Source organism: Trachurus japonicus, chromosome 13 (assembly GCF_045865225.1).
Source record: "Trachurus japonicus isolate A0001 chromosome 13, Traja_1.0".
NCBI lineage: Eukaryota > Metazoa > Chordata > Actinopteri > Carangiformes > Carangidae > Trachurus > Trachurus japonicus.
The window spans coordinates 23,568,748-23,588,505 of NC_140919.1; the positions used below are offsets into that span (position 1 = coordinate 23,568,748).

Consider the following 19,758-nt stretch of genomic DNA (forward strand, 5'->3'; position numbering starts at 1 on the left):
GGACAGCTTCAGTCATGCTCATAGACTGTAATGGTCATGCTGCAAATTCAGAGTTTAGGCTACATACAAAATATATGACCAACAAGTAAAACATGATGCATTGTTGCTGATTGATCTAGCCTACAGTGTACAAACAATTAGCCCCACCTTCACCAGCTGCATCATTCAATGGCGATACCTGCTTCTATAATAAACTATAATCCAGCAATATGATAATACAACACCTTGAAAGGCACAGTTTCTCATTATGCCTACTTTAAATTCTGTTTTTGTTTCCTATAATACCTATAGTAACTCCCTGACTGGTCTCCCTTACTGGGAATTGTATATTTTCACAAAGTGGGATAACTAAAATCCAAGTAGGCCTAGCTTTTCCACCAGAGCACAGTAGTCTAGTAGCCTTTTGTTGTAGTAGCCACAAAACAAACTTTCAAAATCCTATGTTAGAACCTGGCATGGGCCAATGTTTCTGTGATTTTTATAACTTTATGTACTTGCACCATTTAGAATATAGCTCAAGCCAATTTTCACATAAAGATAAAAAAGCAGTAAAAGACATGCTACTGACAAAAAACACTTGTAAATTACCAGAGGTTTGCAGTAACAAAGTACCTGAAGTCCATGTTTGAGGTTTTGGAAAGATTCATTTCATTTTAATGTTTGCTGTGTTTACCACAACCAAACGTCATCCTCATCCATTTTGAGAAAGCATGTGATGTTTCTCCTATCCCAGACAAACTTTTAAACAGACGGCTTGTAGTTGCTGTTTTCATTCTCTGGTTGGTTAAGTGACTAAGAGCTATTTCTACAGACTTTGTATCATATCCTACAAACTTTTTATTATATAGACTCTACAATATGTCCGTGGGTTGCATCGGTGTCAGTAGGTTATGTAAAGCTGAAAAAAAACTTCCAAATACTAATTTAAGTCTAGTTTAAAAGCAAGTTCTTGGGTTCTCTAAATCAAATAACAATCCACTTAAGTCCACCTCTGTACCTGGTTTTCATCTCCACTCTTGTATCACAGCTCTTGTGGCCAAAGCCTCCACTAATGCCAAAGGGCTTTCCTCTTTGAATGTTACTGACCTGCAGCCACTGAGGTGGCCAAGCTGCAGTAATTTCTCAACACAAGCCCCAATCCAGTTATGCAATTCTTTTCTTTTCCAGACCACACACACACACAAACACACACAGTCTCCCACAAGGTGTAACTGATCACCTAGGGGGGCAAGACTGGCAGACCACAAAAAAATATCCAACCCAATTCAGAGTTTGCAGCACTTTATTCCTTCTTTTATTTATTCATTGTTTTTCCTCCAGCTGCCCACAAAAAGTCTGACTCCAGAAATGTGATGTGGACCCCACACCTCCCAACCCCCCACTGTCCAACCACACAAACACACACACACACACGGCAAGAATGAGGCAGAAAGTGAGAGAGAGAGAGAGGGAGAGTTGGGGCAGTGTGCTGTGTGTTGCCAATGACCTCAGAAAAGTTGAGTATTAATAGCCACAGGGACAGCAGCCATCCCAAAGCTATTTCTGGCTATGTCATCACACTGTGTATTGCCCGTGTGTGTCTATGTGTGTGTGACTCGACAAATTAAAATGTGGCTTGACAATATGTCTGCATGTGGTGATCATCAAAGCGTGTTGCAGGATGTCACATCATAATAAAACTTCACTGTCTGCAAAATGTCTTGCAAATAACTTAAGTTTTCCACATTTTCCTTTTCTGCGTCTTTGTTACGAGACCAAAAAGCTGCAGCTAGCATGATGAGCTGAAGGCAAAATTGTTGGTTGGATGAACAATGAGTAAACAACTTTTGAGACAATGGCCATTCTTCAGAATTTGTTTTGATGAGCCTGAGGGCGTAGCTCGATGACAGACCATATTGTAACCTGTAATACAGTATCTTTTTTTTGTTTTGTTTTTTTGTTCAGGCCACTGTATTTAGACCACACTGACATGCATGACGTCAACTGCGTTATGAAGATGGATGGGATCATGACAAATGGATGGTGGGTGGTTCAAACATCTCTGTTCTTTTAAGCGTTCTGGTCACAGATGATATTGATGCACTGTTAGGCTCATACACCAATGAAACTATTGGGTCACTTGTTGTCCCAGTATTATGAAACCTCTGCAATGGTATACTGTAGTTCCTCTGTGTATAGGAGCTGCATGCAGACATACAGCACATTCATGCTGAGAAAAAGAGATTAGAGCAGCACATCTGATCCATGTCAGAGGGTTGAGCCATATTTTTGGAAGTGTCTTTCCAAATTACTAGATTAATTTTCTCAGGCTATGAATGTGAAATTACAGAATGCATAAAAGTTGCCAAATTTATGAACCTTATCTTTAATCCACCAAGGACCTCTGCTGATAACACACACACACACACACACACACACACACACATACACACCAGCTGACCAATCACAAGACTTATTCAGATGTGAGAAGACACACTCACACGTGGCATTCACACACACACATGCACGTGAGGACACACACACACACACACACACACACACACACACACACACAATATTGTGTGACACTAAAATACACTTAAACATAGGGGGAGTGAGAGAGACATTAACACACCCTTATTCTCCCTATTTTTTCTCTTTTTCTCCCTGTTCCTTTCTTCCTCCGTCCCTCACACACACACACACACACACACACACACACACACGCACACACACACACACACACACACACACACACACACACACACACACACACACACATAATTACCAAGCAGTGGAGCCCACTGCTCAGGCTCAATGTAGAGAAACACTCACCCTCAAAGCAGATCCTGGGTCAGTTTTACAGTTTCCTCGCCAGTGGTTGAGGTTATAAAGGGGTTATTAAGCTGATCCACAGTCTGCACTTAAGATAAATCTCATCCCAGAGCTGTGCAGTAATACATGTGGCATGTTCCGTCATGCTTTGTGCAGAAACACAAGTTTATTTTTGTTTTATTTTCTCTATCCAAACATCATTTCATTTTCAACACCTTCACAAACACATACCGCCATGCTGCCTTGATTTTGACTACCTCTATATTGTGGTGGGAAAACTATAATCTTGTTGTTGTTGTTTTTTGCATGTGTAAACTGTACTTAGTGCTGGGAATCCATCGCTGTTTTTATTTATTTGCCCTACATGGACATTTTCCACTGTCCATCCAGTAAATGATCACAGCTTTATGGACACATGGGGATTGATGACTGGGTGGATAAGAGATATGGAAAAGAATAGTAGAAGAATAATCTAAGGGGGAAATGGGGGGGGGGGGGGGGGACACAGAGAACTGCAAATCACAAAGAAAACAAACCAGTTATAGCTGAAAAATGTATGTTTACGTGAGAATGCAAAGCACAGTGACTGTTTTACTATCAGTGACTCAGAAGCAGACAAGAAAGAAACAGAAAGAGGAATGCCTTTCGTATTGGTTTTATTTGTTCCTGTAAGACTGATACAGAAAAACATAAGGATGTCATGTTAATGCAGCCTTAAAGAGAAAGTTGCTACCCCAAGGAATAGAAGTGTTGTCAAGGCAAAGCTTTGGTGCTGCTGCACATTGTTGAGGTAATACTCAGCCACCTTCTTGTTGGGGTTTGGCCCATTGAACCAGAGCTGCATGCAGCGACCAGAAGTGTTGGAGTGGGTGGTGTAAAGGTAGGAGTTGGACCAAATCTGCTCACACATGGACTTGGGTGTGGGGAAAACATTGGTCCACTTTGTGCACTTGCTGCCTTCAGGGCATCTGTTAGTACCTGTCACAGAGAGCGATATATAGAGATATGTTTGGACTGAACAAGCATCATAAGACTAACAGTTAACCATAAATATTCTTCCAGCATAAATTTGATTCAAATATTTAAATTGGAAACCAGTGAGGAAATGTGTGCTAGAAAATCTCTATTTGTTTAGCATGATACAGCATTGTGTGCAGAAGTTTCTTGTGTTGTGCACTTACCTGAGCTCCAGTCCCATCCCTTGTGCCAATTAGTTTTACAAGTGTAATCATTCTTGCAATCTTCCCACCATTTGTGGCAGTCCTCCTTGCACAGGGGCACATCCAGGATACGCTCCTTACGCCAGCTCTGATCCACCTTCACACATCATTCAACACAATTCACCAGTTTGTGTGAGCCACATTTCACAAACCAGTGACAACGGGCTGACATGAAAGGTGACAATATCCTAATGAACCATTATAGTAATTTCAATATCTTATGCTGCCATCTAGTGTTGAAAGTACACACATGCAAGAAAGACAGTACACACTTTTTGTATCCAGGGTCCCAAGTGTGGTGAGCACTCATAGAAGCAAGTGTCCTGGACAAAATGTTTCTTGCACTCGCTGCTCATAACACCACAGTGATTCCAGTTGAAGTTGTACAGGTAGGAGTTGTCATTATGGGCTTCTTCAGTGGTATTAGCCGTGCAGCAGGCATTGTCGCGCCAGGGGGTACACTGGGAAAAGGGAAGGCAAAGAAGGGTCAGAGGTCTGGATCAGCTGACAGCAAGATCAGAATTTAAAGGAACATTACATGTTTATCATATCTGTGTATTTTGTTCTATAACTGAACATGTAGGTATTCATCACCTGATTGTAAAGTTTTCCCTCAGGGCCTGGCTCTACTTTGTGGTGTTTGGCATCCATACACATGTTGAGTTTGTCCAGAGACAGAGCCCCACTGGAGAGGCCAAGCAGCAGGGAAATGACAACCCACATGGCTCTGCAGGGGGGAGGCAATCAGCCCAAATGACCAGAAAATCATGGGGGCGTGAAATGACACCTGTCAATCATTTACACTCGGAAAACGAATAAGAGCAGATTTGATGAGCTGCATAAAATTAGCCCGTTTAGAGATATCCTGTGTTTGTCTTACTATTTGGTGCTGTTGCCACTCTAGGTTTCACTAAAATGTATAATCTTTTGTATCTTATTCAGACAATAACTTTCTCATCATATTGTCAGAGAAGTATAGGCCTACACAACAATTCAACTGTCCTTCTCATTTGTGAACAAATTATGTGTATTTCATTAATTCCACAATTGTACAATGTGTTTTTCATTTTCAATAAAGAACCTTTTAAAACATCATTGGCTACAAGTAAAAGCTGTTTAACGTCAAACTCAGCCTTTGATTGTGACAATAAGAGAATGAGGACATGATATGATTTCTATTGGGCTTTGACCAAATGAGCAACTGGTATGTGCGTTAATCAGCTTCTGAAATGCATAAAACACACTTATGGACTACACAGTAACTCATACGCAGAATGAAAACAATACAGCAACCTTTTCAAGATCTATACAACCTATGTCACTTTATCCAACAGCCTAAATATATTTTGCTTCTTTTTTCTTGCCTTTTGCATTAAGGAATTCTTCTATTATTTTATGCTTCAGCTTTAAAAAAAAAAAAAGAAAAAAGAAAAAAAGAAATTACAGATATCGATCAAATTCTATCATAATTTCATCACACAAATAAAAATAAACACACCAGAACCACAACCAAGTGAATTATCCAGGCCATCTTACATGTTGTAAAGGAATCAAAACTTACACTACAGACAGAATAAATCAGAAAGTCACGCATTGTCTTTTGGTTTAAAAAAAAAAAAAAAAAAAGACTATATGATGAACAGATTTACCTTACCTTGTTAGATTCCTGAAAGGATTATCCTGGAAATGAGTGTTCCTACTGGTCACCTTTTACACACTTGCTTAGCTGAAACACGATTTAGAAAAGACACATCTGTACATAAGCAACATGTGTATGCATGTGAGTGAGTGAAAATGGGGTTGGTCCTTTCACAAGGAAAATGTGAAAACTGTCAATTAATATGTTTCGAAAGTCCAAAGTCTGTGCGTCACACCGAGAAAAAGAGTGAGTAAGGTGCAGAGTATGTCCATTGAGTGTGTGTGTGAGTTTTATGGGATCTTATTGTGTTGAAGGTTTGTCTTATCTCAAGGTCTAGGCTACTACACACACACAGTGGATGGTAATTGGTGTAAAATGGCAGTGTGACCTGGTAATAACCAGAATGACAAGACTGCAGTTAAGATAAGTTTCTGCTGGATGTGTGCTGGTATGACTCCGCAATAAACGTTTCAAGCTTTTTACATGGTTAATTTGTAAATGTGCTTGGTGGTTGTATCTCAGAATTAATAATAAAAAAATAAATAAAAAACAGAAAACATGAACAACATTTACAGTAAAACTGCAAAGTCTGGTGTAGCCTAACTGGATAATTGTTAGTGCTACAGGACCAAGTAGGCTACAGTAGGGGAGGCTGGGGACAATTGCAACAATTTTCACATTTTTCTCAGTTACTCAGAGACTATTTGGACTATAGGCTCACCAAACTTTGATAGATTAAACATCCACGTGTCTGCTAATTAGCCATGCCATTTAACGATGGTTACATATGACATGTCAATCACAATATTCATTTGAATTGAAAAATTCAGACGTTGCAACTGACCCCAATAAGCATAGTATTCCTAAAGTTTGCATTGTCTTACAATATTACTATAGCCTAATATTATTTAGTTATTTAGTAATATTTATCAGAGAACAGTTGGAGTTTTATTTTGTGTAGAACATTGGCCTTGAGTCAATGTGCAGAAGTTACCGGTGGTATTACTATAAAACTCAATAGCTTAGTGTGAGACAAGAAGAATGGGACAATTTGCAACACAAAAACGTTTATGAAACATGTAGGCTACTTTACTTTTGGATGATTCATTCACTGTATGACATCAAATAAATTAACTTTTCTCCAATTTCCATGTGGCTACTTTTGTCCCATAGAACAAGATACATCTAGGCTATAGATACAACCATAATTGCAAATTTCATTTTAGGAAGTTATTTGGGGAATTATTTGGTTATCTTTAGCATTAGTCTCTCATGGTTTAATATAATTGGCTGTTCAAAAGAGATAAATTGTGCCTATCCTATTTTAAGCTAAAAATATTCAATTTTACACATTTGCATTGACATGTGCTTCCATGTTCAAATGGCAGTTGTTGCAACCATCCCCACCCTGTCAGCCATGACAGAACATCATGTAGCTAGACACAATGACATTGACACATGCTAACCATGTCACTTAGTAGTCAACAAAACTGTGATTCAAACTAGGAAGTTTTGAATTTATTCATACAAAAGGTCAGGACAGTATGACAAAAATACAGCTCAAGGAAAAAAAGCTACTTTCATACCGTTAAAACAATGTTGTCTCAGTACAAGCAGGAGCAGATGCTGAATATGTCTCTATTATTGGCGGGCAGAGAGTCTGACTGTGCATGTGCAGTGTGAGTGTCATCACTCTAGCATTTCTGATGTAAAAATAAGACTTGTTGCAACCGTCCCCAGTCTCCCCTACTTCCTGTTCCCTTTCAAGGCTGTCAGCCAAATATATGGAGTTGTGATTCTCCTATGTTTTGGGAAAGTTTGTGATGCTTTCAGTTTGGTTTCAAACTAAGTAACACAGGAAGGAAATAGGCCTACATTTAAAATGCACCCCTTATTTCCCACTGAATGACTAAACTCAACAAAGATTTACTCAATCAACACAAGCAGAATCAGAATCAGAATCAGTTTTGTTTTGATCGAGGAACAACGAGGTAGCTATATGTCGTCTATTCATCTTCCAGAACATGTCATACTACCCATAAAGTAGCCTACTTGATTTAAATATTTACCAGAAATTCAGTGGGGAATATTTGCATTACTATTATTAGGGCCACGGGGCAATCACCACAAGCACTGGCCAGTGCTGAATAAATGGGAGGAGGTCAAAAGATGAACAAATGATGGACTTTTTGTACTGCCTAAAGTAGCTGTCTACTGCTCAGGCATAGGCTACTTTCACCTAGGCCTAGATACTTTAAACTGTGGACACAAGTCTTGTGTATTGTCTATTAATCCACGTTTCTATAGGTTATATAGTTTTTGATCAATCACTGTTCAATGACCATGATATTTTTTGGAGAAATTTTTAAATTATAATGGGTTTTCCAAATTAGTTTTGTCTCTCACAATTTGCTCAAAATATTTGACTTACAGAATTTGAATTGGCAGCTGGGAAAATACCGTCATTCCGACCATAGGAGGCAAAAATTGTCGGAATGATGGGACGTTTGATAGAAAATTAAGTGTTGCCATTTAGACAATTAGAGGCCTATGTCGGACTGGTGGGAATGGCGGTTGCCCCCCCCTTCTTCTTTCCCCGCGGCCTTCCCTAAAACGGAACCATTGTTCGGTGGCACTGGCGCACAGAGGACTCTTGGAACGTGAACACCAGCAACTTCCGGTAAAAATTGTTTTTGAATTTCTACGAAGCTGCAGCGAGAGACTGCCAGGTATTTATGCAGTTTGTAACTGGAAATAGGACATTATACTAAGATACGTAACCGAGACTATTGATACTGAGGTGATTTTAAACTTCAAAGTGTCTTTGTCTTAAAGCGAAGAGACTTACCTTCCATGTTTAATATCATTTTATATGACAGTAACCCAGACAGGCTTCAGTTAGGACCCAGTCTGACGCTCAGTATTTGAGGCTAAGGATAAATAACACCTGCCGACTGACTGTGTGTCTGTGTTGTTGTTGTCGTCGTCGTTGTTGTTGTCCCTGTGTGACAGACATGTCCACACTGTTCCCGTCTCTCTTCCCGCGAATAACTGAGTCCCTGTGGTTCAACTTGGACCGACCCTGTGTGGACGAGACCGAGTTACATCAGCAGGAGCAGCAGCACCAAACCTGGGTAAACAAAACCTCTGCTGAAACAACCCGTCTCCTACTCAAGCTAACCAACATCTAACTAACGTTTATACCATACCACTCACTCATTTATTTACATGACATTCAGATTCTCCACACAAACATTGTAAAAGTGTTATAATGAGGGGATTGTGACCATGTGTGGTAAGGTGGACATTTTAAATGGGGCACTGCCCTATAATTTTCCCTAATAATACCTTTGTTGACTTTGAACAACTATTAACCATTTTATTGACCATATATGTTCCTTCTCTGTCTTTTTATCAGTCAGGCTCTAAAGTTGTGTTTATTTGTCTTACTGTAGTTGCAGAGCATTGCAGAGAAGGACAACAACCTGATGCCCATTGGGAAACCTATATTTGAGGTACTACATTTTTCATCCTATAAAATGCAACACGGTAATTGATTATCACCGGGTCTCAACAGATGTGTTGTGGCACAAACAACAACAAAAAAAACTAGTCCCTACTCCATAAACCTGTTTAGAAGCATTTTTAAATGAGCAGTTCTGTTTCTTTTTCTGTTATCTTCATTTACTGCGGACAGGCAGGGTATGAAGAGGAGGACGAAGAGGACGACGAGGATGAGGAAGACAGTGAGGAAGACTCTGAAGATGAAGAGGACATGCAGGACATGGATGAGATGAATGATTACAACGAGTCACCTGATGATGGCGAAATCAACGAGGTGCTTGGAGAGGATCTTTCCTGATGAACACAAGATCTAAAATTAATTGGAACAGCTATTAAAGATACTAAATGTTGTTTTCTGTTTCATCTGATTTTGTGTCCTCAAACAGCGAAATTTACAGTCCTTAATCTGGCTTTGTTTCTGTCTCTTAGGTGGACATGGAGGGAGCAGACCAAGACCAAGACCAATGGATGATTTAAGACAAAAGACAATTTTAGTATTCATCAAGCTGCCTGCCACTGGATATCTGCTCCCCACTCAAGACTTGACTGCTGCCTCTTCAGTCTTAGACATATATATTTTTATTTGACTTTATTTGTACCACCATATCCTTCAGATAAAGGTTGGGTAGTATCTCCTGTCAAGCTTCAGTCAGCAGTGGACGACACAGCGAGTGTTGCAGTAGCACTCTGTTGTTAAGGTGTGTGAAAATAATGCATGGATCTTTGTTCAAACACTTGCGCAGGTGTCATATTTTTTGTGGTAAATCAGTAAACCAGCTTGATACCTGTAATCATTGAATCCACTAACAGCATTTCCAAACATATTCAGTGCTGTAAAATACACAAGGTCCTACTGTTTTGCAACCACAGGGGCAAACTCCCACGCAGCAGTGCCACTGGTAGGTATCATCATCGTGATCTCACCCATTTAAACTTTAACCTCGTCATATCTCCAGTCATGTGCCACTTCTCAAAAGTCCGAGCTGAATGAGCACAAACTCCAGTTAACTCAGCAAAATGATAAATTATAAGTCATAAGTACACACAGTCCAATTCAGTTTCACAGCTGTTGTGTATGATGTCTTTCACTACATATGTCATACCTTCGGTAGCAATTTAAGAACAGCTTGTTGAATAGTATAATGCTCATATTTTAACAGTTACAAAGTAAAGTGGCCATTCACAGTTATGTATTTAAATTTTATTCTGGTTACACATAATGAAAGTGTCTCATGTTTGTGCTCAGCAAGGCTTTACTCATTTGTACAGAAAAGAATAGAGGCCTTGACAGTTTGTATTAAATTAAATTATTTTGATGAACTTCTGTTTTGTTTATTGTGTGTCTGTTTTCTACATGTTGGTTTGTTGTTAATAAAGAGCACACGTCTAGCATGTTAGTGAAGTTTGTGACATTGTCCAATGAGATTTTTTTTTTAATTACAAGATTAAAGTCCAGATCTGATATAGACTTTAAAAAAAATGTAGTGTTGGTAAAACGCACCATTTAGTTGATCATTCAGCTGATTATTATTTTGCTGATGTCCACAATTCAATTTACCTAATTCAACATTTAAACTCAGCTAAGGTTTTAACAGGAATTGGTCACAACACTTAACCTAGGGCAAAGTTATTCCAGTATTAAACATTTACATCGATTTCATATATTAACACCAGACATTTGCATAACAAATAATGAATTTGCTCTTGTGGTCATTTATTATGATTTTTTTTTTTTTTTTTTTTATCAGATAGCTGAGAGAAGATGGTGACAAGTGACAAAAATCCCCAACTGGAATAAAAAGGTGGATCTGGTTTCCAAAAACATACTACCTACTGTATGTGCTTGTTACTCATGAGGATGTGTTTTACCGATTGGTGTCTTCTCCCCAGTAGAGGGCGTTGAAGTGAAGTCTTAGAGAGATAATGTGCAGTTCCTTGAGTTTTCGAAAATTAGATGCTTAAGTTTTCAGTTTTTTTCTTTTTTTTAGAAGGATATTCAGTCATTGTTTCCATCACATTAGTCTTCTTATTAGTTTTCATATGAGCTATAAAAGAATTCAATCATCCCTCTCCTTAATGTGTATTTGTGTAGTAGTGTGTGATTTCCCAATCTGTATGATCTACTTGATTCCCAGGTACACCAGTTCAGCCATCCCATCTCTGATGCCCTTGCTGTACTCCAGCGTGGCACGGTGGACCTTCCACTCATACAGGCCGCTCTTGCGAATGTGTCTGAGGAACTTCGGGGCCCCAGGAAACAGTACGTTGTCAGCCACGATCATAGACCCTTTCCCCAGCAGACCAGAGCCCTCCAGCATCTGTGACAAACACGGACAGTGAAATCTAACTGTGACATTTAACCAGGTAACAGAGGTACGGATCATAACTGTCATATTTTGACTTGATTAATGGTATTTCTTGAGATTTCTGCATGACATGTGGTCACTTTAGTTCTGACAGATTGGACGACAAACTGTGAGCCAGGATTTTCATTCATGTAAGTATTCTTCCCACCTGCAGATCAGGGCAGTAGGATTTCTTCCAGTGGTCCATGAAGACAAAATCAAGCCTTTCCAAACCATAGTCCGAACGCAGGCGAGGGATGACTTCATCGGATGGATTCACGATAAGCTCCACCTTGAGAACACACGACATGAAGGTCTCAATATTATAGTACTCTGTGTATCCAAAACCTGAACATGTCTGAGAGTTGTTATAAAAACAAATAATGTTGGTGTCCTTCTGGTAGGTTTTTATCAAACGGAGATCACTGGATATATAATATACAGTGAAATGTCAAAGATAGGTCACATCTTTCTGCTCTCTCACAGTGTCATCATCAAACCCTGCGAGGCGGATGATTTTCTCAGCGATGGCTGCATTCCTCTGGTCCATCTCGATGCTGTAGAGCCTGCCACCCAGAGGCAAAGAGCGAGCGATCCTCACAGTACTGTACCCACAGTGGGCACCCAGCTCCAACACTACCAAAGGGCTCTGCTCCATCAGCAGGCGGTCCAGGATCTTCCCTGCAGACAGATAAAGTCAGACACATATGCACAGTATGCAGTAACACATTGTTTGGGCTTTAAAGCAGAAGTAAGCGATCCGGTCGTTTTGGCTAACTTCCTGTCAGCCGATGGAGTTAGCAGTCCCCGCCCTCGTCCCTACGTCACCACATTACGCGCATCCCTTGGCTGCACACACAGAGAGGACCGCCCCTTTATGCCGTTCTCTCTCCTCATTGGATAAAGGTTGTAGGATACAAGGAAAGTTTTCTCCTCGGCTTACAGCAGAGCAGAGTGACTGACAGACCCGTGTTTCAGACCAAACACTCTATATAAGTGATTGCTGTCGGAAGATACAACTATTTAAGACTTATATTTAACACAAATATTCCGCTTACTTCTGTTTTAAGTCATGTTGTGTTCATTATCTCCTCACCTTTTTTGGGCCCAATGTTGCTGATGAACTCCACCTTGCTGCACCAGGCATCGAAGGCGTCCAGGATGCTGTCAGGGTCTCCAGGGGTGGCATGAGTGAGAACATACTGGTAGGCGCGCTCCTCTCGAGTCAAGCCAGTCACACAATCTTTCCATGTCCTGACCAGAACCGCCCGATAGAACAGTGTAAAGTAGTGACGGTACCTGATGATCAGTGTCAGCAGGAGGGGGAGGAAGGCCAGAGCGATAGCCGGAGACACCATCCTGTTGCATGCAGAGAGAGAAACACACACACACACACACACACACACACACATACAAAACTCAGTTCTGTGGTTTTATTCAACTTTTACTAAAATGTTTTACGAGAGAGGGGGTTTAAATCTCTGTCTTGCTGCTCTCTGCTTTTACACTTAAACTGTGGCATAAAACTGCTGTTTCTGTCTCTTTAGGAAGCTGCCATCAGAAGGTAATATATGAAGATTAAGAACATCTTCAGTCTACAGAAAAACTAATTTTCAGAAATATTTTTTCAATATAAACTTCATATTGAAAATAGATTGACAAATAAAAAACAAGGGTCTCTCTTTTGCCACCTTTAGCATTTTGTCATATGAATCAAAGAGTAACAAATGAGAGGATTGAAGGTGACACAATGTTTGTACTTATAATGATCTGGGAACAGGTTGTAGGATTCATTTTTGTCATTTCACATGATCATTTGAGATAATCAAATTTTATTGGTGTCTGAAGAAACAAACTCATTGTTCCTCTTCTGCTTACCTTAATAATTACAAGAAAATTACATAATCACCCACAATTATCACAGAAAAGGGAGAAAAAAAGGTGCATCACTGTAAACTGCTATTATGCCATTGTGAGACTGAAATTATAGTGACTATTTTATGAATGGAATCATCTTTTCCTGAAATCATAAAATGCTAGATGAAACACGTTGAGACAAATATTTTCCAAGCTTTGAACAATGTGAGATGAGATCCACACAGAAACAAGTCACATTGCTTTGGTCCTGTGGTGGACATGAGAGAAAGTGGCGTCACTCTGGATGTTTCTACTGCTGTGGGTAACTGAAGACGCCACAGGTGCACTGCTCACATAACAGATGTTACAACATATTTGCATTAATGTTAACAGTAAATCTCTCTAACTGCCCCCATGATAAACAAACAAACTCACCTATTTTCAGAAAGGTTTGGTGGAAGCAGAGATGCTGCGCTGAAGATGGCAAAGATGAAAGTGGTACTTCAACTGTGCAGAAAGACGACGAGGTGTCGTGTGTGTGTGTGTGTGTGTGTAGGAGAAGGTAAGAGACCTGAGGATATAAATTATTTATGCATTACGTGCATGACAGTATATGTCCTGTAGTTATTTCTAGTTAACAGCTGTTGAAGCTGGTGTCAGTGTTTAATGTTAAACATCAGTTTTTGTAGATTCAGCTGAAACACATAGTTGAGCTCTTCTCCAGATATTCTGAATAGACCGACACTAAAACTAAGCAGAGACAGGGAAGTGAGACAGGGAGAGGCAGCATGAAAGAGACATTTGATATATCAAGTTAACATCAACAGGTGTGTGTCTGTGTGTGGTTGTATGGAGTCCAATTTCTTTTACTGAGTCATGATGGAAAGATCAAGAAAAACTACAAGCAGAAAGAAGCTAATTTATGCAATATTATCTAATACAACACATTATAAAAGTCTTTTTGTATAAGATTATTTGAATGAATAAAAATCAACCAGCCATTTAAAACCTACAATTGAATCATGATGAAACAAAATGCAATAAAATAGGAGACCAAACCCAAAATCTAAATGATTTATTGTTCAGATCACATTTCTCATCCTGTCTTTTTTTCAGTGCTTCTCTTCTTACATGACTTGAAATTACAGCATCTTAACATGTGATAATCGCACCCTTGTCTTTTCACTTGTTTAACTACTGATGCGTGAAGAAAAATTGACATGTTATATTATATTTGTGTATAAAACTGTTGTGATAAAAATGCAGGACAGTGTCAGAAAATATTTTATCAGGACTAATAACTATTTTGCTGCTTTATTTCAAATATGTATCCATAGAAAACTTGATGACATGATTGTTGTCTTTTACCAAAAACATTTTTGTTTTGCCTATATACATAAATGTACACAAAGATACAAATACAAATACAAATAAAATACACAAATATTGCCAGAGCTGGAATTATCCTCATCATCTACATGTATGTTATAACTTTTGTCACAATTGCTTATGATTTACGCCTCTGTGAGAACCAACAACACCTCTTCTCCATTTTAGGTCTACGAAAAATTAAGTCCATTATCAGTGCAAAAAAAGAAAAAAGAGACAAATACAAAAAACTGAAAAAAAAGAGTAACAGAATAATGTCCATGAGGCAGGACTACAGTGATTGATGACTCCATGTCTACAGCTCTGGACAGGGCTGTTTGAGCAGAGCTCTGATGAACTTCTTCAGCTCTTTGTCTCCTTTGGTCCACCTCACCACCCTGGTCAGCACCAGTCTTCCCTCTTCAGCCTGAGCCAGGGCCAGGTACCATCCACCGGGAGCCCTGTTTCCCTCCTTCCCCCCTTTAGCTTGTCCTTTCCCCGTCTGTCCCTCCTCCAGCCTCCCATTTTCATTTGCGTCTGCAATGTCTAACCCAGGACAAGTACAGGTGCCTCCTTCGTTCAGCCACAAAGCACTGTGGGCCATTGCGCCTCCGACCCCCTCTGCCCTCTCTGCACCTCCCCCTGCCCACCTCAGGATACGGCTTCGGGCCACTGGCACCAGCTGACGGTCCCCTCCCACAGTCGACACACTGCCCAGACGCATCTTAAATGCTGTGACAGAGACAATGAGAACATGAGTCAACAGGCGTCATTTCAGACACATTGTAAAACAACCTCTCTATCTCAGTGATTAGATGATTTCTTCTGTGGCGTCTTTGTGAGAATTAAGTTTCTCAATTGCAGTGATACTCGAATGGAAAGGTGGTTTACAAGTTAGATTTTAACATTTTTCCTCATGAGATTGTTCTCACCATATGGACTGTGGCAGAAGTTTTCCTGGATGTCAGTTTCTCCTTCAGCAGCAAGACTGCAGGCATCACAGATCACGCTGCCTGGGGGATGGAAAGGAGAGGTGATTAGATATGGTGAGTGTCTGTAGTAGAGATGCAACAAAAAAATCACACGGTTGGGTTAGGATTGCTGCTTTATAAGCAGAAACTCTAAGATAAGTGCATGAAAAACAACTAAAAGTCAAAGATGTTGTAATAAGTTTCACATAACAGTAGCCTACCTTAGACTCAGACCATTTTGTCTATGAACTTCTAATACTAACACTGATTGTTACTTAACAGAAAAAGCATTGATAGCAACATTCTCATGTACAAATAGCATTGGATAATAATACAATGACATGCTAATGGCACATAGTTTGTCATTGTGCAAATAAATACATGCAGTGGCAATAAAACTGTGGTGCAGTGCACAGATCTGGAAAAGCAGGCTGTCATTTTTAAACTTTGCTTTTGACAGAAGATAAGTGGGATTGTTTGGTGGAACATCCGAAACATAATTAGAACAGATACAGCTACACTGCAAATCTGTAGGGAGGTCACAAGCCAAAAAACTTTGTTAATCTTTCAAAATGCATGGTCATTCATTGTATGTTTTAATGTAAAATCACACCCTACAAAGTAACAATACATAAATGTCATACCAGAGTAGCCTACTCAAGTAAACTAGGCTACAACTACATGTAGCCTATCTCAAAACTGCACAGTAGCCCATAATAAATGCAGACTATTTATGTTGTAGGCTATAGCATAGTCTATTTAGGTGTAGCTGACAGTTTCCCAGTATGCATGACATTAGCCTACTTGACTCAGTGATGAGTGAAAATTAAATTAAAGTTGTAACTGTAACAAATGTATTAAATCTCAATCTATACAGCTATATTCAGCCTATTTTCATAATCAACTGATTATGCCAAACAAAAACCTGCTCTTAAGAAAATATTCGGCATGATGAAGATAAAAGTAATAGCAATAGCTTTTAAAGCGTAAAACCGACCGGACACAGATAGATCCATCCTCTGACCTTTCAGCGCCTCCTCGTGCTTCACCTCCTCCGCCGTCCGCGCCTCCTGCTCTCCGGTTGCCGGGATACAGAGCTCGGTCCCGCGAGGGAACCGGGAGCAGTTGAACATCTGGGGCCACGGGAACCCGAAGGCGCTCATCACGGGCACGCAGCCGTCCCGCACGGCCTCACACAGGCTCCTGCAGGGGCTGACGGGTCCGCTGAGCTCCGGCAGACACACCGGGGCGAACAGCGAGCACAGGAACTTCTTGGTGTCCCGGTGGCAGAGCTTGGAGATGAGGGGCAGCCAGGCCGCCGACTGCTGCTGGGCCTCCCTCAGCGAGTCATGGCCGAGCAGGTTTGGGATCCGCATCTGCCTGTAGCCGATGCCGTGGCACAGAGACAAGGTGCTCGGGATGGGTTTACACACCGAGCGGGACGACGAACTGAAGCCGAGCGTCGGTGGCCCGAGCTGGGTCGGAGCCCCGGGGTCAGAGGCTCCAGAAGCTCCGAGCAGCACAACAACAACAACAACCACAACCACGGTGAGGAAGACAGGCATGGTTGGTGTCCCAGTGAGCTCACAGTGAAGTCTGCAGAGCTACAGCACCTCTGCTCTGCTCTGCCTGGACTTGACCGGCGGCTTGTAGGTGTAAACAAAGAGGTGTGGAGGAAACGGGGGGAGAGGCCAGGCGCCTCCCAGTCACCATCCCACCCATCAGACTGGAGCCTGGAGTCAGCGGGGGCAGGTAGACTAGGCTACTGTTTGTTTCTTGAGTAACTTTACATGAACACAATGATGGTGCATTCAAGTACAGACATAACCAGCTTTTTTTTTTTTTTTTTTTTACTTTAAACATTAACCAGAATCTAGTTTAGCCTATCTACTTAGGCTACTTTATTTAAATTTCTGATTGATAAATGAGACGTTCATATCTTTTTCTTTCTTTCTTTCTTTTCCATCTTAAACTAATTGCATTTTTGTTAAGTATTTTTGAACTTTACTTTTTTTTAAATCAACATTTGAAGGTCTTCTGAAAAGGACGAATCCTGTATAACAGCCTATACATTTTGCTTTTGTTTGTAATATGGTAACGTTTAAGTAAATCTGTTTTTTTTTTTTGTAAATTCAGTGTAAATGTGTATAGCGTTAATGGTCATTACTGGAAATGTACTGACTGTTGTGGCATGTTAGAGAAGCAGTGTGTGTGGTAGTCTTTCATCATACTCAGCCAGAGGGTGTTACAGATTTTTTTCTTTCCAGGTAGACTGCCACATGTGCATTGACAAGCCTCATCCTGTTGCCTCCGCCTGCTGCTGTCTATCAGGGTTGTCATCTGACTCATCTTGGCCTTGGAGAGATGTTCCAAAGCATGACTTGTGGAGGGAAACAATAAAAGTGCTTTAAGAAACGCAAGAAGACACCTACTAAGGTTTAAAGGAGTCAACTTAGAAAGCTTACAGTCACAGGTGTGCTGTGTGTTTTTTTAATTATCTTTACTCCTCACTGACATCATGTTGCAGTGTAGCCTCCAGCGCTAAATCAACATTTAGTCGACCTCAACAGAGAAAGCTCCCATTGTCTGCTGGCTGACTCAGTCACGCGCCTAAAGTTTAATTGATTAAACAGTAGAGTAAAAGCAGTCACAAAAGTGTAGCCTATATGTGTAACAGGTTGCTGATCTGTGAGGAAAACGAAAAAAATTGAAGGTGATTTTGGTGTTTGTTTAAGGTTTACTACAAAAGACTAGGATACATGTTGGAGCATATTATAACTCGTGGAAGGATACAGATTTTTTAATAAATAAGAACATTGTATGCCAAAATTTCCCTTCTTTTATCCTCATCTGTCCTTATCTTAATAATAACATGATGTGTAATGTCCAAATTATGATTATTATTCAAATGAGGGTAATATATGGTTGCTCTCTCTGCACTGGATGACAAAGTAAATCACCGGTTTCTTTCTTTATATGGAAACTGTACACAGACATTGTATGCACTTACAGACAGCCCCAAAACACAGGTGCCTGTGCTGTCATTGAACATTTGACTGCTCTGTAGAATATTATTTGTTGAACTGAAATAAAAATAACACTTGTGAAATTTCCACTTTCACTGCCTGTAGATTTATATTAATGCACATTCATTTCAAGGGTCTTGCACGATATACTTAGTTCACAACAACTGACAATGTTGTTGAATGGCATCACACAAATGACAGGGGAAACCACACACGACAACACAATCAGACGACACACCATTCAAGTGGAGTTTAGAGGGGTCTAACTTAAAGGGATAGTTCAACATTTTGGCAAATGCTTATTGCCATAATCCCTATAGTCATAGGAGTAGGTTCATTACCTTTAATTGTCAGTGCATATTGTTTTGAGATCCGCAGGGCAGAGACGCGAGCTGCTCAGTGAACACAGTGGAGGTGAACGGTACAGTTCAGTGAGGGACATTGGACCCTTGATCAAATACACAATCCAACAACTCCAAAACACTCTCGTGGAGGAGTTGTGACCTGCACATTTGTCACACTATGAAATAATCATGCAAATTATGTAAATATGTTGTATTGTGTATTTAATGAGTTTTGGGGGACAGGGACTTCTGCCCCCTTTTCCTGACTGCACCGGGAGCACTGGATTTTGGCAAATACGATTACAGGCTGTAGGTGGAGCCAGAGAAGTTGGATTTTGTCCTAAATTAACTAGGCTATTTCTTGTACTACTGTCAGAATAGTGACAGTTCCAGCAAATATGCCTGAATAATTGTTAACTGAAGCTTTAAGATAATGAACCTACTCTTATGACTATAGGGATTATGGCAATAGGCACAATTTACCAAAAATGTTGAACTATCCCTTTAATTTGAACTCGAAATTAACTACCGTATTTATGTATTTATTTAGGCGAGGTTGAAATTCACCGCGTCACGTGAGAAAGGCCTGGGCCGCCTCTCAAGTACCGGA

The 19,758-nt window shown here is 40.3% G+C and overlaps 4 protein-coding genes across 7 annotated transcripts; 1 reads left to right on the forward strand and 3 right to left on the reverse strand.

The window, feature by feature from the left end:
* Window positions 1-3,453: 3,453 nt before the first annotated feature.
* folr (folate receptor) lies at window positions 3,454-5,826 on the reverse strand. Of its 2 annotated transcripts, none has more exons than XM_085795469.1 (5): window positions 5,689-5,826; window positions 4,629-4,761; window positions 4,307-4,495; window positions 3,996-4,131; window positions 3,454-3,792 (listed from the first exon to the last, which is right to left on the reverse strand). In XM_085795469.1, the coding sequence occupies exons 2-5, from the start codon at window positions 4,755-4,757 to the stop codon at window positions 3,518-3,520; spliced, it is 729 nt and encodes a 242-aa protein (XP_085651595.1). In that variant the 5' UTR covers window positions 4,758-4,761; window positions 5,689-5,826; the 3' UTR covers window positions 3,454-3,517. The 2 variants fall into 2 exon arrangements, with proteins under 2 accessions (XP_085651595.1, XP_085651596.1); XM_085795470.1 differs by having other exon boundaries at window positions 5,684-5,825.
* Window positions 5,827-8,316: 2,490 nt separating this feature from the next.
* anapc15 (anaphase promoting complex subunit 15) lies at window positions 8,317-10,557 on the forward strand. Of its 3 annotated transcripts, none has more exons than XM_085795471.1 (5): window positions 8,317-8,402; window positions 8,686-8,807; window positions 9,129-9,188; window positions 9,371-9,511; window positions 9,667-10,557. In XM_085795471.1, the coding sequence occupies exons 2-5, from the start codon at window positions 8,688-8,690 to the stop codon at window positions 9,712-9,714; spliced, it is 369 nt and encodes a 122-aa protein (XP_085651597.1). In that variant the 5' UTR covers window positions 8,317-8,402; window positions 8,686-8,687; the 3' UTR covers window positions 9,715-10,557. The 3 variants fall into 3 exon arrangements, with proteins under 3 accessions (XP_085651597.1, XP_085651598.1, XP_085651599.1); XM_085795472.1 differs by having other exon boundaries at window positions 8,329-8,353; XM_085795473.1 differs by having other exon boundaries at window positions 8,334-8,473.
* Window positions 10,558-11,318: 761 nt separating this feature from the next.
* tomt (transmembrane O-methyltransferase) lies at window positions 11,319-14,105 on the reverse strand. Its single transcript, XM_085794446.1, has 5 exons — window positions 13,875-14,105; window positions 12,679-12,941; window positions 12,067-12,263; window positions 11,752-11,874; window positions 11,319-11,555 (listed from the first exon to the last, which is right to left on the reverse strand). Exons 2-5 carry the CDS (start codon window positions 12,938-12,940, stop codon window positions 11,358-11,360), a joined length of 780 nt encoding a protein of 259 aa, XP_085650572.1. The 5' UTR covers window position 12,941; window positions 13,875-14,105; the 3' UTR covers window positions 11,319-11,357.
* An 812-nt stretch (window positions 14,106-14,917) lies between these two features.
* Window positions 14,918-17,444, reverse strand: sfrp2l (secreted frizzled-related protein 2 like). Its single transcript, XM_085795474.1, has 3 exons — window positions 16,803-17,444; window positions 15,740-15,820; window positions 14,918-15,539 (listed from the first exon to the last, which is right to left on the reverse strand). The coding sequence occupies exons 1-3, from the start codon at window positions 17,341-17,343 to the stop codon at window positions 15,124-15,126; spliced, it is 1,038 nt and encodes a 345-aa protein (XP_085651600.1). The 5' UTR covers window positions 17,344-17,444; the 3' UTR covers window positions 14,918-15,123.
* Between the last annotated feature and the right edge of the window lie 2,314 nt (window positions 17,445-19,758).

Coding starts and splice junctions, on each gene's coding strand:
- anapc15 (XM_085795471.1), top strand. CDS start 8,688: ATGTCCACACTGTTCCCGTCTCTCTTCCCGCGAATAACTGAGTCCCTG. Junction 9,189..9,370: donor TTGGGAAACCTATATTTGAG/GTACTACATTTT, acceptor TACTGCGGACAG/GCAGGGTATGAAGAGGAGGA. Junction 9,512..9,666: donor ATGATGGCGAAATCAACGAG/GTGCTTGGAGAG, acceptor TCTGTCTCTTAG/GTGGACATGGAGGGAGCAGA.
- tomt (XM_085794446.1), bottom strand. CDS start 12,940: ATGGTGTCTCCGGCTATCGCTCTGGCCTTCCTCCCCCTCCTGCTGACA. Junction 12,264..12,678: donor CAACATTGGGCCCAAAAAAG/GTGAGGAGATAA, acceptor ATCTGTCTGCAG/GGAAGATCCTGGACCGCCTG. Junction 11,875..12,066: donor CAGGGTTTGATGATGACACT/GTGAGAGAGCAG, acceptor TGTGTTCTCAAG/GTGGAGCTTATCGTGAATCC.
- folr (XM_085795469.1), bottom strand. CDS start 4,757: ATGTGGGTTGTCATTTCCCTGCTGCTTGGCCTCTCCAGTGGGGCTCTG. Junction 4,132..4,306: donor TGGGACCCTGGATACAAAAA/GTGTGTACTGTC, acceptor TGATGTGTGAAG/GTGGATCAGAGCTGGCGTAA. Junction 3,793..3,995: donor GGGATGGGACTGGAGCTCAG/GTAAGTGCACAA, acceptor TCTCTGTGACAG/GTACTAACAGATGCCCTGAA.
- sfrp2l (XM_085795474.1), bottom strand. CDS start 17,343: ATGCCTGTCTTCCTCACCGTGGTTGTGGTTGTTGTTGTTGTTGTGCTG. Junction 15,821..16,802: donor GCACGAGGAGGCGCTGAAAG/GTCAGAGGATGG, acceptor TCCATCCCCCAG/GCAGCGTGATCTGTGATGCC. Junction 15,540..15,739: donor CTTCTGCCACAGTCCATATG/GTGAGAACAATC, acceptor TCTCTGTCACAG/CATTTAAGATGCGTCTGGGC.